Here is an 18,343-nt window from a genome sequence, read left to right on the forward strand (position 1 = left end):
CCGATTCGGTGCCGATTCGGTGCCGATTCGGTGCCGATTCGGTGCCGATTCGGTGCATCACTGCACACACAGATGTGACTGGAATCCAGATAGGTCCTTTGGGGAGACACCTCATCGAAAGGCAGAACACGCGTATTCAGATGTGTGCACACGGACGCACCAGCCGAGCAGCGGCAGTCTCCACGGGACGCGATGGAGTCTCGCTTAGGTGTGTTCGCTCAATTGGAGTTGACATGCAGCCCAGACTAATAGATTAGAAGTGTCTGGGGTGAGCAAATCTCTCTGCCTCGTTCCCTCCATTGCTCCCTTCTCTTCCTCGCCAGTGATTCTATTTGATGTGACAGAGCTTGGGAAGTTGGCATTTTAAACTTAGATGTGGCCGTGTCTTCACCGCAGAGAACACTATTTTTCAGTTAAATAACAGAACTGTGGCTCCTTTGGTTCGACGCACAGTGACACACCCGTCAATTGTGATTTGTGGCATATAGGTTTATCTGGCTATTAAAGAGACATAATGATGATGAACGACCACATAAAGCCACTTTAACAACTTTTAAACTGCTACAGCCCCCACAAACAATATAATAAGCACAACAAAAATACACAGCACTGTTCCGCACTCACATTAGCAGATATTTGGCCCACAGGAAGCTATAATGATCCATAATGGGAAGCCATCCATCTGTATTCTTCGGTTGTTTTCTCAGATTCATACCCCTGTTGCCTCCAGTGGGATAATGATGAAGAAGAGGGAGCGTCTCCCAGCTGGTCCCTCTCTCATCTTGGGTTGCTGAATCACCCAGACCATCTCCAAAAAGTAACTATACTGTAATAAATTGTTATTAGTGGTAGTGGTATATACTCTGGAATTTGTGAGGCAAGAAAGGCTACCAAGTGTGATTACTTTACGGTCCATAGTTAATCACGATTAATCGCAAATTAATCACACATTTTTTATCTGTTCAAAATGTACCTTAAAAGGGAGATTTGTCAAGTATTTAATACTCTTATAAACATGGGAGTGGGCAGCTTTATGCAAAGGTGTGTATATATTGATTATTGGAAATCAATTAACAACACAAAATGAAAAATATTGTCCAGAAACCCTCACAGGTACTGCATTTAGCATAAACAATATGCTCAAATCATAACATGGCAAACTGCAGTCCAACAGGCAACAACAGCTGTCAGTGTGTCAGTGTGCTGACTTGACTATGACTTGCCACAAACTGCATGTGATTATCATAAAGTGGGCATGTCTGTAAAGAGGAGACTCGTGGGTTCCCATAGAACCCATTTTCATTCACATATCTTGAGGTCAGAGGTCAAGGGACCCCTTTGAAAATTACCATGCCAATTTTTTTTCTCGCCAAAATTTAGCGTAAGTTTGGAGCGTTATTTAACCTTCTTCGCGACAATCTAGCATACCAATGGTACCAATAGATTTCTTAGGTTTTCTACTTTTATACAATGCTAGTATCTTCACTCTAGCTTCAAAACTTAGCCTGCTACAAATTAAAAATCAATGCCTTAATGCGTTAAAGAAATTAGTGGCGTTAAAACGAATTTGCGTTAACGCGCATTTTAAAATGCAAATTACTGGTGAAAATGATATATATATTACTGAGCATCACCAGTAAACACCAGTCACTGGTGTCACTTACTCTGTAATTACCAGTCATTCCAATACTATAGCACTTATTTACATAATTTGCTTTCAGTCAGTTATTTTCAGCCATCCCTGTGTAGTTCATGGCATGCCATTTAGGGAACGCAAAGGACTCAAGTCATCTGTTAATGTTCATATTTACTCAATCACATTCACTGCCTCAGGAAAAGGGCAAGATGTGTTATTTATTTGTTTAATCAAATAGTGAAATCATGGAGTCTTTTGTCAAGATTTTGCCTAAACTGCAGAAACTGCAACAGGCTAGTGCTGTTTAACAAGAGGGCTGTCAGTCGTTCACACCAGCAGAGAAACACCCAGAACATTTATCAGTCAGAAGGAATACCAGGCACCTCCACCTTTACCTTAGTACGCAATCCGCCTCCACCACAAACTAACCTGAGATTAGCTCAAATTAAAACCATTTGGCCACTCCACAGCGCCAGGCTGAAGCTCAGTTGGTTTCCATAATCGGTTTCATTTAGACAGCGTGGTCCCTCCAGAACGACTGCAGCACTTTGCACAGTATAATTCTAACACCAGGTGGATTTCAAAGGCAATTAACCACACTAGACAAGGTACAGCACTGCAATTATAACGAATTAGGCAATTATCACCATTCCCCAATACTATAGGGGGATGAATGGAGCCCTTAGTATTTAGCGAGTTGATGATCCAGGAAGATCGATGGAGGAAAAAGGGGAGAGAGAAAAAAAGGGAGTGGAGCTGCAGTTCTAAGAAACAGAAATAGACTCATAATGCTATTATATTCACACCGTGCCTCACAATATGTTGGCACAGCCCCCGAAAGCAGTTTCTCACGTGTTGTGTGACACGTACCACCAGCAACTGAATTTCCCTTTTGATCCAGATCTTTTTATTGTCTCTTCTGCTGCTTAGTCTCCACTTAAATAGAATCAAACCATATATTTCTTGGTGCCTGGGGCCCTGACTGACGTAAATCATTTCACCGTTTTTTGTCTTTACCTAAAGTACAAGAATATTGCCTCTGTGCATCTTGCAGAATTTTTTCATCAGTGCTATGAGCCTTGTGGTTGAAGGCAGCTTGATAGTCCTCCACCTTCGCTCATATTTCTTGTATCATTGCTGCAGAACCTTCCACGTAATTGTTTTTTTTTTCTCTAAAAATTACACACCTTGAGATATCAGGGTTTTTCAGGGTACTACTGACGTCATCCCATTGGGCTCAGGTGGACTGCCACCGAGGCTCTCAGACACATCCTGCTCAAGCCTTACAAATCAAACTGTCTGTCCTTGGCACATCCTAGAGGAAATTGATTCCAGAGGGAAGTAATGACACACGCACACAAACTGCATTTACATGCAAATGCATAGCCTGCACAAACACGTTACATACACAGACCGACAGATCAGTGATCTGTATGCATCTCCCGACTGTTCCTAGTCTCAATTTGCAGTTTGGAAAAGACTGATTGTGCCTGTGCTCTTGGCTCGACCCCCTACTACCACCCATCCACGCGTAATAATGGATCCAATCTGAGTCTGTCTGACTCTCGGTATCACCTGTGGGAGCAACAGTGTCTGAGAAACACCCACAGTTCAATTCACTCTGAGCTGTGTATGTGTGTGTGTTGGCATGCATGTGCCTTCACAACCCCATTCTAGACTTTAGGAGACTTTTTCTTAATTGACATGGGGGTTCCTGACCTCGTGCTCGCCCAATATCTTCCCTCTCCTCTGAGCAACAACCAGCCAGGGTTACAGGGTCGCTACATATAGAGATGCTGTCTAATTCTCAACCCTTATGAGGTAAACATCACCTCGTTATGTTTCCTCCAGGGCTGCTGGTTCAGCTGCACTGCTACAGAAATGCAGTGTAACATCTCAGTGAGGTAATGAGGCATTGGGCCTCATGCAAGAACACTACCATAAACTTGTCTTAACTTTCTCCTACTTTTTTCTGTACCGTGGGCTCGGACAAGTCCGATTCAGCAAACACTCTTGACTTCTGATAACTGTGTAAATGACCCCTTGCTAAACATGATGAATGCCACCTGTGCGTAAATGAGCGTGCATTCATGAGAATTGTAAATAAGTACAATTAACGCCCCAAAGATACCATATTGTCTCTGCCAATATAGCAGCACGCTGTCAAAAGACACGCTCTGTTCCAAGGGCCTGACGCACAAGGCATCCAAAAGAAGTAAGCCAGCCTGGTTACACTTCCCGTTGACCTTATTATATTCAGAGTAGGGCTGTCAATCGATTAAAATATTTAATTACACATTTTTTTTATCTGTCCAAAATGTACCTTAAAAAGGAGATTTGTCAAGTATTTAATACTCTTATCGAGTGGACAAATATGCTTGCTTTATGCAAATGTATGTATATATTTTATAATACTGCATTTAGCAAACAAATCATAACAGGGCAAACTGCAGCCCAACAGGCAACAACAGCTGTCAGTGTGTCAGTGTGCTGACTTGACTATGAATTGCCCCAAACTGCATGCCAGATTTGTCAAACTATCCTTGAGTAAGGCACTAAAACCTGATCAGTGTTCCAGAAACTCCAGCAAACACTGCAAGACCACGTTTTTTCTGGTCTAGCTCCCACAGTTAAAGTACCAAGCTCAATAAGTAAAGTAAGGGTTAACAAAACCTTCCTAGATGTAAAGTTTAGTGAAATCACTGAGGCGTCTGACTTGCACGTATAGCTTCAGCTCAGCTCCTCTGCTTGCACTTAGAAAGCCCTGAAATACACAGGCTCCTATAATTAAAGTCTTTCGCGCTTACTGCCGCCTCTGTGCCATCCAAACAAAACTGCCAAAGTACACCATTACCCTTCTTGGCTGTCGAGAACAAAAATGCATTTCAAGCCTTTCAGGCTGTTTAAACAGGACTAGATGTGGAGTTTCAAATATAAATCTGGGAGTTGATTTTCATAAAAGCCATTGGTAAAAGTTAGGATAGCGGTCGCTGAGTGTTGGATCAGGCCATTTCGTGCTATCCATTAAAATTCTGTGGGAACACTGTTGTGATTTAGATCCAAAAACATCTGCCTCTCTGGATGAGTCACTTAATGGTAGCAGACAGAGTGCTGCATTAAAAAGAAGGAGCGTTAATTGTCCCATTTTTTTGGAGTTATTGTCCCTCAGAAGTTTGATGATCAAGTGCCTGTGGAGGTTTTCTGGTGAAGGGTCAACATGGAGCTGGGCGATAAATCGATTTTATCAATTAATTTGAATTCAAGGTTTAAACAGAGGCACGCAGCTGAGTGGGAGAAGTGTCAGGCACTGAGAGTTGCACATGATGGCGGCAGCCCTAAAACACCTGCTAAAAAGCAGGTAACAGCAGCAGAATCATTTTCTCACAGTATCTCATATGAGAAGAATTCAAGTGCAAATGAAAACGTTGGAGCTGGAAGACCCACTTTCAGCTACAACAGCAACTGAGAGAGAGATGTGTATAAGACGAGGGCGTTGTGTCAGCATTTGCAACCACCGTCGTACAGTATGTGAATTGGAACACATCTAGCTCGCTAATGCACATTCGCTGTAATCTGGCCAAGAAATACCTCTCTATCGCAAATGCCCTGGCACAGCACATCACAAATATAACACAAACTAACACCCTCTCTCGTTTTCTAACAGTGGATATTACCAAGCTGTCACTCCAATCGACACTGGCCAATAGAGACATGTCTTACGTCTTTCAGCGTAGGTCTGGCCCACAAGATTCAGCTCAACAGCAAGCAAAAGATTTGGTTTGCAAACAAAATTTGTGGAATTGCAATTTTATAACCTGCCACAGGGCATGCACAATAACATATATTTAATTTTGTTTACAAAAGACTTTTTTTCTTCAGGGATAAAATATTTTTTCTTCAAGAGGTATCTCTAATTTATTTTTTGGAAAAATTAAGTTTGGTTAAAGTTAATAAAATGGAAAAAAAATAAAATAAAATACATGCAAATCGGATATGATGTGAAAAAAAATTAAATTGTATTTTCAGGCCATGTTGCCCAGCCCTAGGCCAACATTAACTTTACCTGCTGGAGGCTTTGAGCATTGCCCAAAGTTGGGCTTTGCTCGATGAATCGTAAACCTGTCGTGGCGTGGCACAAGCCATTGGAAATAACGGGTTTCAGAGCGCAGTGGTGCTGTTGTCGCATTGTGTCTCAAAAGGCCTTCAGTGAGTGAGTGAGTGAGTAACGGAAAAAGAAATGAGAGTACTAAGAGAAAGAATCACTCAAGCAGGTACAAAAATGAATGAATGAATGAATGAAAACTGATGAATAGCCTATTAGTTTATGCCAGAGATTCACACATGTTCACACCAGAGGGACGAATTATTCTGTTTTCTTTCCTGAGAATTAAAAGTATGTCTACTTAACATAAAAATGCTGTTGCAGTGCATTATTATTTTGCTATTTTCATTCTTTAAAAGTCACCAGAATGCAAGAAACAAAGTCTCTGAAACTAAGTTTTTCTGGGGGAGAACCCCCAGACCACACACTTTGGTTTAGAAATCCTCCCTATTTTTGAGGTCTCAAGGTAAGCAAGTATGAGTAAAAGTAAAAAAAAGTACGTCACTTAAAAAGTACTTTGAGTAAACATTACTGCATTACATTTAAAAAGATAGGGGGGTTGACGATATATGACAGCCTAGTAATGTTAAATTAAAGAACATATTTAGGCTACAAAATAGATTGCATTGCATTAAATGTCAACATATACACATGTGGAACAACATCAGCAACAAGACCCCTTATGTCCAAACCAACAGACAGTGTAGCCTCACAAGAATTAACCAGAAAACAGACAATTAAACTAAGATGATAGACAACAGATAACACGAGCTGTATGGACATAACAGAGCCTGGAATAAAACATCACCAAAGGAGACAACATGGCCATGAAAACCATATACACTCCAGTGGCTGCAGCCACTAACACACACATACTACAGCAGAGGAGAGACGGTACAGTGTTTACTCACCACATAGCGCTGCACAGCAACTACTTTGTTGACATTATCATCTTCATCAGTTCATCAGTTTGGTGTACTCACCTGTCTGAACGGCACCCTGCTAAGTCCTCCACAATGTGCTGCAGGTTCAACTCCTCCATTCAGTCCACTCGGCCTCTCTCGTCCCAGTATAACCAGTCCTCTCGGCCTCTTCCACCGCGCTCCTCAAATCCAAAAGCTGGATAAAAGTTAGCATGTTAGCCACAGCCAGCGCTGAAGCTATAGCTACAGGTGACGATCATCCGGGTGTGTCACTTAACGTGCGCGTCATTAATTACGATAGACGCAACTCTTTTTAAAAAAAAAAACTATACCATGGTACAGTAATGCTAATTAACCCCATACGTCATCCTTACTTTGGCTGTGCTTGAAGTGCTATTTAGTACGCTAAAACAGTATGTGAGATATTTTAGTATGTCTGAAACCTTAGTATAGTACGCGAAATGCATACTACTTCTGGCGAAATATTACAGTATGCAATGCTGGACACTCATGGATGTATTAAAAGAACTGGATACAGCGTTGTTGCATGGATGCATTAAAGGTCCCATATTATAAAAAAGTGGGATTTTCATGTTTTCATTTTTATTATAAAGCAGGCTTAAGTCCTATATAAATACTGTGAAAGTATCGAAACACTCAATCCACAAGGAGATACACACAGCCCGTATTCAGAAACTCTGCATTTGAAACAAGCTATCAGGATTTCTGCCCATTCGTGATGTCACAAATATACAATATTTAGACCTGTAAAGGATGCAACTTGAAATGTAGTGAAGTACTAGGCAATAGCCTACTTGGGATAAATAGTAGTCTACTTAAGTAAAAAATTATAAATATGAATATTCACAGGCTTTTTAAAAAGATTTTTTAAAGCCTGAAAACAGAGCCATGAGGAGGTGCAGAAGTCTAGTTTTCTTTCAGAACAATTGAATTACAATATGCTGAAAGGTTATTATGGCTTTTTTTGCCCAATGATGCCAAAAATATACTGCTTACTGAAGGTTTAAGTAAAAATAAAAAAACAGATTTTAAAATACTCAAAAAAGTACAAGTATACAAATGAACTTTGTTACGGTAACTAGAGTAAATGTAATTCGTTGATTCCACCTCTGCCCATCAGAACTAAAGTGTTAACTAACTAAATAAAGATATTAGGTTACTGAATAACCCTAGTGAAAAAAAGTAGCCTAAAGTATACTAAATGTTAGTATGCTATAGCACACTCAAGTGTACTAGCACACAAACTAATAATTTGTGTACTTAAAGAGTGTTAAAATGGAACAACTATTTTTGTACTTATTATACTTTAGTAGTACAAAAGCTAAATTTTACATGTGTTTAGTGTACTTTACCGTACTAAAATGGGACTATTTTAAGTATACTTCGGTACACTACAAACATACTACTGCATTTGCATTTCATACATGCTGTACATGCACTTGCAGTGAAATTAATTGTTCTGCATTATTGCAAAACAAGTATGCCCTGATTGTGTTCCACAAACCAACAAGGCTTTGATTTAGATTTTCTAATGTTGGCATGAAGCGATATGATCAACCGTCCTTGTTCAGCATTACCTGCTTTCTGTATTCTGCATCAGATCTGTAGGTGATAATTAGCTACGCCGTGATCCATGTAATGAGAGATTATTTTTGGAGATATTCACAGATCAGACGTGGTGGTGGAAAGAGGCAGAAAGGGGGAGGAGGAGAGAGAAAAGATTCAATCTTCCCACACTGTTGAAAGGAAAGGGATAGTAGCAGATGGTAATGTGCAACAACACGGAACGCCTGCTTAGTAACAGATATCACCAATACACAGCAGACTGGAGATGACGCTGGTGCTGCCAGCTTCAATAAGTTCCCCATGTTTGTGTACAGTACGTTCGCACACACACACACACAAAAGCACGTACACTATTTTCAGCATCTTTTCATGATCTTCCTCTCTTGTCTTTGTTCACAGCAAAAATGTAAAAGGGAGCGAGCTTTTTACGTCAGAAATCATTTGATCAAAAGGAACTCTTTTGACTTAATCATTCAAATAAAACATTTAGCCAACCCTGATTATAAAGTACCCTTCTAAAAGCTTTGATGAATACATGTGAGACCAATTTTTTATTTTTTTTAAACTCCCCAGTGTGCCCTTTTCTTTCCACATGACGAGTCACAAATGTGGGTCTTCTAATGATCAAAAGGAATGGTTGGGCTGGATTTAAGCTTTGCTGGCGACTGGTGTAAAGGAGGACAGCAGACTTCTTGCCATGGCCTTCCGCTAATGACCTGAGCTGCCATCTGTACTCCGCTGTGTGCCAGGCAGGCCCCGAGCCCTCCTTACATCTATCACCACAGTCAGAGGGTAATGATACTGGCAAGCCAGAGGAGGCAGTGGAGGGGCCAGACATCTCCATCTTCCTCCTCAGAAGTCAGTGACCTAAACACACACACACAACCCTGACTTTTGGACTTGGACAACATTGACCAAATCTGATAATCCTGTTACTGTTTCTCTTTCTCCTACACTCCTGCAATATTTTTCAACCTTCTCCTAAATTCTATGATTACTTTCCTCTTCCTAAGATGGAAAAGATCGACTGTTTTTGGTATGCTAAATGTCACCCGCTGTCACTGTGAACTCATTTACTGATTTTTCCGTGCTGGTTTGGCGCTGGCGTGGTGTTTCCGATTTCCTCCTGGGGGGAAAAGCCTTTAAAGGTTTAGGAAGTAAACAAAAGGAGACTGATATAATTGGCCTCTGAGGGTAAATATTATTTCAAATGAGCTCCCCAGAAATACTTTGAAAAACAACCTTCAATATGTGAATTCTCATTAGTATTTTCCAAGTGAGCGTGACCTTGTTGCTGAAGCGCATTCAAATTTACCCTTGTGCCATTCGGTCATTCTCCAATCATCCCTTGAATGAATCAGTGTTCTAATACTGTTGTGATTTTTTTATACATACACCCAAGAGCTCTTTTGTGTGATTTTTTTAAGCCTCTCTAATAATACATTTTCTGGTTCAAAAGGTTGTAAAATAATAAATTTTAAAAAAAGGTGACATGAAACTAGTGTTGTTTTTGTCTCTGTGGGTCCTTTGGGAGTTTCTAAACCGCAGGTGACGTCCACCGGGCTGCAGTCTGTGGTTTTGTATGCTCACACTAATTAGTTGTGAGTGCCAATATGAAACGATACTTCTGCCTGTCTACACATATTAATCTGGAGACAATGAATTTCAAATTATCCCTGGACCACTGGAGCAGATTAGTTTGATTGCTGAAGTCAGTGAAATGTGCATAAATCATCTGTAACCTGAGAAAGAAACAAAACACTGACAGTGATAAAGGCGCAGCACTGCTGTTTGTCCTCCAATCACAACTATCTTGGTGAGGAGATTCAGCTCAAAGTAACCACCCGATTTTACTGTTATCAGACCGTTCAATGTGCGTTATCAGTCACTATAAGCACCATAGACGTGGGTCATTAGGGGCCTACTACACCTACTACGTTGTAAAAGTGAAAGTGAAACTTAAAAGCAACACGTTTTAACATGCAAACTGAATGAAACATCACGTTTTGAACACAAACAAAAAGGATTCTTTAGGTTTAGGCAACAAAAATACAACATCCCTAGGTTCAGGCAAAACAACCTGTTAGTTTTAGGCAATAAATCTACAACTTTTTTAGGTTTAGGCAAAAAATAACCATTGAGGTTTAGGCAATAAATCTACAACTTCTTTAGGTTTAGGCAAAAAAAACACTAAGTTAAGGGAAAAACATTGTGTTTTGGGTTAAAATAACTACAAACACAAAGACAACTACACATTATTGGTTTCACACAGGATGCAAACTCCAGTCTCTCCTGGGTGAAAATCCCAACCTAAAACCTATAGTGGGTGTAGTAGGCCCCTATTGACCCACATCTATGGGGCTTATAGCGACTGATAACGCCTATTTAATGGCCTGATGACAGTCTAATCGGCTGAAATAACATATTGTCATCTCTTATATAGAAATCTTTTCACAAGACCTGTCTTCAAAATAAAATGCCTCCTTAAATTAAAAAACAGAAATCAATGCAGCAAACTGTACAGAAATATTACATGATAGAAGAATTGACTTTTTAGAGCTGGTGTATCAAATAACTCTTTATCCTTTAAACTGAAATCAATGCCACTAAGTGAGTGCTCTCTGTCGTATTTCCTGCATCGAGTGTGAGAGAGATGTTTACTGTGATGCTGACCAGAAACAGGGAGAGGGGAGCCAAACTCCACTCTGTCCCAGTGGAATTGTTTTATCCAGACACCTTGAGACTTGATAGAAAAAGGAGATTTATGCAGGTTTTCTCCGCCATTCGTCTTCTACATCTACAGGCTGGAGACAAGGAGACAAATTACTTGTAGAATGTGACGATGAGAAAAGAAAAGCTGTCTACTGTTTCTCAATAAGCAGTGGTAGCCACACCTTACATGATATTTATAGTAGGGCTGTCAAAGTTAACACGATAATAAGGCATTAATGCAAACACCATTCATTTCTTTAACGCATTAAAGCAACTTGTGATTGTTTGGTTGTAGCAGGCTCAGTTTCAAAGCTAGAGAGAAGATACTGGCATCATATGAAACTAGAAAACCTAAGGAATCCAACCATGTCATACTAGCTTGTCGCAAAGGACGTTAAATAATGCTCCACACTTGTGCTAAATTTTGGCGAAGAAAAACTGGTATGGCCATTTTCAAAGGGGTCCTTTGACCTCTGACCTCAAAATATGTGAATGAAAATGGGTTCTATGGGTACCCACGAGTCTCCCCGTTACAGACATGCCCACTTTATGATAATCACATGCAGTTTGGGGCAAGTCATAGTCAAGTCAGCACAATGACACACTGACAGCTGTTGTTGCCTGTTGGGCTGCAGTTTGTCATGTTATGATTTGAGCATATTGATTTATGCTAAATGCAGTACCTGTGAGAGTTTCTGGACAATATCTGTCATTGTTTTGTGTTGTTAATTGATTTCCAATAATAAATATATACATACATTTGCATAAAGCAAGCATATTTGTCCACTTCCATGTTGATAATTGTGTCAAATTCTTGACAAATCTCCCTTTAAGGTACATTTTCAACAGATAAAAAATGTGCCATTAATCGCGATAACTATGAACAATCATGCAATTAATCACGATTCAATATTTTAGCCCTAATTTAAAACCATGTTTGTGGCTGTCCGTGAAGTTGTGAAATATCAGATCCTCCGAATAGATTTATTCAACATGTCAGCTCTGAACGGTTGTTGCTGTGCCTGTCAAACTGTTTTAGATATTGTGTCAGTCACTGCTATAAATCCCTCTTCCCCCCCTTCAGGCTTACTTGTGTTATCTCAATCAGCAAGGGACACACTTAGGGAGACACTAAAAAGACCCTCGCTCTGCACATGAAAGAACATGAGGAAGTGTGTTGTGTATTTTGTTTAATACAGTTTGCTTTTTAACCACACATCTGGAGTAATCTTGTTGCAACATAACAGTTAGTACACAACAACAACTCTTTCAACAGAGAGAGATACAGCTGGAGTTACTTTCAGACATTATTTGATCACAACAAGTACAGCTGGAGGAGGATGGACTACAGTGTGACACCGACTGCAAACAACTACAGCATTCTCTTGTCTTTTTCCATCTCATGTGGTCACATTTTGGCCTATTTTTGGTGAAAGGGCCAAACTAATGCACAGTGAAATATCATATTCAGGCTTGTTCTGTACATTTGTGACTGACACATAGATGAACACGTTATTGCACTGAGCTACAGAGAGGCAAACGGTCAGGACATCAGTGGAAGGAGGTTTCAGCACTCTGGACAGCTCCTCCTGCTGCCACATTGGATGAAACGTGTCACCCAGGGCTGGACTGGCCATCTGGCATACCGGGCGTTTTCCCGGTGGGCTGACGTTCTTTTTAGGCCGACGTATGTCTTTTTTTTTTTTTTTTTCATCAGAGTTTTTCATTGCACTCTCCTGGTTTCCTCTCTGGGTCACCATTCGTATTTCTCAAATTTGTCAAATTAACTTTTTTTTAACTTTTTTCTGGCACTGTACAGCATGTATAATCCTAAAAAAGGGACAGCAGGGGCAAAAAAATAATTATAACTGATGAATATTAGTTTATGCTAGATATTCACAAGTAAAGTTTATGCCAGAGGGGTGAATTATTCAGTTTTCTTTCCCGAGATTTAAAGGTAAAATTAGAAGTTTAACTTAAAAATGCTGTTGCAGTGTGCTTATTGTTTTGTTATTTTCATTGTTTTAAAGTCACCAGAATTCGGGAAACAAAGTCTCTGAAACTCAAATTTTTCTGGGGGAAAAACCCCCAGACCCCCCACTTTGGGTTAGAAATCCTCCCTATTTTTGAGGTCTCAAGACTGGTAAGTATGCAAAACAACCACATTTGAAGGGATTTCCTCAAACAGAGCCTTCAACTAAACGTGGTACACACAGCACAAATGACCAGTGATGGGCCAAAATGCCAGGGACGATTTTTTGTCCCAGTCCAGCCCTGGTGTCACCCAACCTGACCTTTGATGAAACCTGTTTCAGTGTATTGACTCGTTCAGACTGTGTTCACTGGGTGAACTCCGGCTCATGTTGGACAAGCTCGCCATGAGGGATTTGACTTTGTGTGCGTAATAGTTCCTCAGGTTGACCGAGGGCACCTCTTTTATCCCCCCGTCGAAGTCGCAGCTCCTCATGGCGACCTCCAGCTGTTTTTGTCTCTTGTAGAAGAGCGAGAATTTATTGAAAATGAGCGTAATCGGAAGCACAACGACTAAGATCCCGGCCAGGATGCAGGCCGAGGCGGTCAACTTGCCCGCTATGGAGACCGGCACCACATCTCCGTATCCGACGGTGGTCATGCTGACGGTGGCCCACCACCAGCACGCCGGGATGGTGGACAGATCCTCGGTGTCCTCTTTCTCCACCGTGTAGGCCATGACGGAGAAAAAGGACACCCCGACGGCCAGGTAGAGCAGCAGCAGACCCACCTCCTTGTAGCTGTTCCTGAGGGTCGCCCCCAGGGACCGCAGACCCGTGGAGTGACGCGCCAGCTTCAGGATGCGGAAAATCCGCATCAGCCTCAACACCTGCGCGACGCGGCCCAGGTTGGCCAGCGTCGGGCTGCTCTCCACCACCAGGTTGATGAGGAGCGTCAGGTAAAACGGAAGTATGGAGACTAGATCGATGATATTCAACGGGTGCTCGAAGAAGTGTAGTAAGTCCGGCGCCACCGTGAATCTGGCCACCAGCTCCAGGGTGAACCAGCCGATGCCAAAGTGCTCTACAGTCTCGAACCGGGGGTCCTCCGTGGGTTGCCCCTCGCTGTCCAACAAACTGAACTCGCTCATGCTGTTCATGCACATGGTGGCGATGGAGCCGAGCACCACGAGGATGGAGAAGATGCTGATGATGCGCGAGGCCACGGAGTAACCCGGGTTATCCAGCATCAGCCACACGCGCCTCCGTGCGCTCCCCAGCAGCTGCTTGTCAAACTTGGTGGCGTCGCTGTAAAACTCCAGCAGCTCGTCAAAAGACGACGTGGTGGTGCTCCCTTCGTCGCTCCGGTTGTCGTCCCAGTCCACCCGATCCTGGTTTATCTTCCTACAGTGGTAGGCGCTGCTGCAGCACGAGTCGATGAAGAACTCGTTGATGCCCCAGTACTCGATCTCCTGGCTGAAGGAGAAGATGCACAGCTCGGCCATGACGTGCAGCCTGCCGGTGTTGTAGAAGTTCAACACGTAAGGGAAGAGCGCCGGGTTCCGGTCGAAGTAGAACTCTTTGTCCGTGTCGTCGTAGTCGTCGCACAGCTCCAGGATGGACTCCTTGGACTGGCAGTGGAGGAGACGCGCCAGCCTCGTCTCGGGGAACCGGGAGAGGGTGTCGGACTGGAGGCGCTTCTTGAAGCCGCCCACGTTGATGCGGATGGCGGCGTTGTTGTTGTCCTCCATGTGAGCCCCGGAGCCTCGTGTCCACAGGGCCTGACCCGGCATGTCTGGAGAGAGGGACGCGCAGACAGAGACGCACGGCACACAGACACAAAGACATCACATGGAAACAAAGAGAAAGAGACGCACATTCAGCGAGAGAAAGACAAGGAGAAAGGGAGTTATTTTCAATGTCTTTTTAAAGTAAAAAGACAAAATGTCCATTTGTTACAAACAAATTAAAGACAACTACACGAACAACCTTTGGCTTTTTTTAAAGCAAATACGTGAGAACTTACTTTAAAGTGTGGCCAGTTCACTGAATCCCTCCACAAGAAGACTCATGCATTTCAACTCCACTCCGGTGATGGCATATTGCAGTTTGTGTCCAAGTTGTGTCCCTATAATAACTATAAGGACCCCTGAATGTCCCCTGGAGTCCACACAGGCGCGTCTCTGTCAGGTTGCTTCTCTCAGCTTGGGCAGAAGAGGAAGAGGAGGAGGAGGAGGGAAGTCTCGGCTCGATGTCAAATCTGATGTTGCCTCCAGACAGAAATAAATTGACGGTCCCTCCTCAAATATAGCCGAAGGCTTGTTGTATAGCTGGTAGTCCTCACATCCTGCATCCGCCGGGTTTCAGCCTACACCTCAGTGAAAGGTATACCGGCTCCATCTCTAGCAGTGGATTCTGGGAGCCATAGGAGCTGATACACGCCCTGGCAGCCGCTTTTTGTTGTGCGAGGGAATTCCTCTCTCTCTCTGTCTCTCTCTCTCTCCTTTCTATCTGTTGCTGCGCAGCAACACGTAGCTCTCCTCTCTCCCACTGCGCCGCCCTCCTCTCAGCATCACGGTGGTGAGGGGCGAGGCGCAGCTCCAGAGAGGAGAGGGAGGAGAGAGAGGAGAGGAGAGGAGAGGAGAGAGGAGAGGAGAGGAGAGGGAGGAGAGAGGAGAGGAGAGGGAGGAGAGGAGAGGAGAGGAGAGGAGAGGAGAGGAGAGGAGGAGAGGGGGAAGAGGGGGGGAGAGGAGAGAGAGGAGAGGGAGGAGAGGAGAGAGGAGAGGAGAGGAGAGGGAGGAGAGGAGAGGAGAGGAGAGGAGAGGAGAGGAGAGGAGAGGAGAGGAGGAGAGGGGGAAGAGGGGGGGAGAGGAGAGAGAGGAGAGAGAGGAGAGGGAGGAGAGGGAGTCACCAACTAAGGAAAACTGTCAAATAATGGCTTTATGCCTTTATGCATGAGCTTAAAGCCAGGGTTGGTAATCTTCTTCAAAAACTTTTTTTTTTGTTATATTTTTTGAAATTGTCATTACATCTTGACAGCAATGCTCTGAAAAAAGCCTGCGTGGACTCTGTCCGTGCACTCATTGCGCATCACCGGAGGAGTCATCCACAAGCTGCTATAGCTTGACAGCTGTGAGCAAAAACAATAGCCATGTTTACATTCATAATGATAATTTTGGGGGAGTGGCTTTGGAGGTGGTCGTTTCTCAACATTACCAACCCTAGCTTTAAATCCCTATAGTATGGGACAAATTCTGGATCATCCATCTATCATCTGTAACTGCTTATCCTATTCAGGGTCCAGGGGGGGGCTGGAGCGTTGGGCGAAAATCTGTAACCCATGCTGAGATAGCCCTGATGACATCATCAGGGTTAGGGTTAGGCTATGGGTTATTCTTTTTTCACAGGAGACATATACAGCTGAGAAGTAATCCTCTAAACTTTGAACTTTATGTCAAAAATCACTTTTACAATTAAGCCAATAGGTACCATACAAAACAATAGAAGTGTCCTGTGAGAATGCATCATAAGTTTTATAGTGATGTCTTTGATACACTAGTGACAAACACTACTGTTTTGTATTGTAAAAATAGTCATTGTTACATGTGAGGACCAATGCTTTCATGTAAAGGTTACAATTGATTGTTGAGTCGATGGCCATTGATCACACACATTCACTGTCAACAGAATTATGACATTTAACCCATGCCAATGTCTCCTCACTTGAAATACTGGTTACTAGTTCTCACTACAGAACCATGATGCTGTTTGATACAACAACAAAAATGTGCTTTCAACGCTGACCACCACCATCCACCATTACCTGGATCTCCTTTTATCAATTCAGTGGAGACATCATTAGCTGTCTGTCTGGCAGAGCACAAAGCCTGCAGCGTTAAAGCTGCGGCCTCACAGAGCAGCCTTGTTTTTATTGATTAAGCGCCGAATGTTCTGTTTTACATGTCCCGGTGTGTCTAATGAAGGTGATAGCGGCTGCACACAAAAGCTGTCTTTGTCAGCAGGCAGTTTGCACATAACAAAGGGTGTGATGCTGGAAAAAATTGCTGATTGCATCCAGGACGAGTTCATGGCAGGTCTGGGCTGTTGAGTCGATCCACTGGTTTGTGCTGTTTGAGCATTTGAAAATATACACATGTGGCCCATTTTTGGTCCCAACACACACTAAGTGTGTAGCCATGATAAGTAGTCATGATAAAGGCTATTACTCTGAATGAGAAGGCCTAAAAGTGAAGGCTTTAATAGCGGCTATTGCTCCCTCAGGCTGTGCCACTATGATCATCTCTTCTTTCCAATGTCACTTGCTGGCCACCTTGTTTAAGACACTGCGGCTTCAGCTGCATTTGAAAACACATTTAGGACCATTGGAAGCAATTGCCTACTTGCTGTATTGTATTGCAGCACTTATTTGGAAGTATAACCATATAGGCTGCAGGCAGCCCTGGAGAACTGTTTACTCCTAAATAGGATCTTTCACTCCCAGATTGTTACTCCCAGGCAGCCAGCACATTAATATTTCATCACAGTTTTTTTTCTTCCAACAATTGGAGCTTAACATGAGCATGTAAGCCTGTGAGATTGCCTGTAAAGATTGGGTCGTTAGAGTCCCATTCACACACGCCATCTCCTCATTCTGGATGCTTTTAGGGGTTTAATGAAAACTAAAAACCTATGCTCTTCAGGTGCTCCCAATATGGTATTATACTGTAGATTATGTCACAGGCCTCTACAGATCCTCTACACCCCCACACAGCCGATTTGTAGGATTTGTGAAGCTTAACAAGAGCCTTGAAAGCACACACAACCGCTCTCTGCTGATTACAATATTGTGACTTTTTTTCCTTATTAACGCCCCTCACTTGTGGGATCCATCGTGTGGGAATGTTGTGTAAAGATTATAATCCTATTTAGTCCATCATTATCCCCGTCCAGCAGGGTATTGTTGAGTGCCCGGTCCTCTGTTCACTGAGATTCCCTGATGTTTGTGATCTGTATTATTACTGAAATGCCTTATAATCCTAGGCAACAACAGGCCTTATGTGGCACATTTGGATGTCACATTTCTAAGGATTACATTCAGTGACAGCCGGTGTTTATCCTTTACCTGCTGGGAAATGTTCATTTTCTATTCAGGATATCTGATTTAAGCGTCTTCTCGCTCTGCAAGCTCCATCAGTCTTGAACGGTATCTTTGACGACACACACACACCTCGTCAGATTTCATTAGCGTGGGCGAAGAAGCTTGATATTTTGTCATCAGGACTTTGTTCAGGATTACTGAGGCTGTTCCTTTCTGAATTATTTGGGCTATAACCAGACAATCATCTGCAGATTATTCACCGTCTGCTTTTCAATGAAGCGGGCTGCTTTTTGATTCATTCTTCTCCCACATGGT

General features: G+C 42.7%; 1 protein-coding gene across 2 annotated transcripts; it reads right to left on the minus strand.

The window, feature by feature from the left end:
• Positions 1–356: 356 nt before the first annotated feature.
• kcns2 (potassium voltage-gated channel modifier subfamily S member 2) lies at positions 357–15,520 on the minus strand. 2 transcript variants are annotated; one of them, XR_012596378.1, is made up of 3 exons: positions 14,957–15,520; positions 12,778–14,725; positions 357–368 (listed from the first exon to the last, which is right to left on the minus strand). XR_012596378.1 is itself a non-coding variant. In XM_074654556.1 (2 exons), exon 2 carries the CDS (start codon positions 14,721–14,723, stop codon positions 13,272–13,274), a length of 1,452 nt encoding a protein of 483 aa, XP_074510657.1. In that variant the 5' UTR covers positions 14,724–14,725; positions 14,957–15,520; the 3' UTR covers positions 11,437–13,271. The 2 variants fall into 2 exon arrangements, 1 of the variants encoding a protein (XP_074510657.1); XM_074654556.1 differs by lacking the exon at positions 357–368 and having other exon boundaries at positions 11,437–14,725.
• Between the last annotated feature and the right edge of the window lie 2,823 nt (positions 15,521–18,343).

Source organism: Sebastes fasciatus, chromosome 12 (assembly GCF_043250625.1).
Source record: "Sebastes fasciatus isolate fSebFas1 chromosome 12, fSebFas1.pri, whole genome shotgun sequence".
In the NCBI taxonomy this organism is placed as follows: domain Eukaryota; kingdom Metazoa; phylum Chordata; class Actinopteri; order Perciformes; family Sebastidae; genus Sebastes; species Sebastes fasciatus.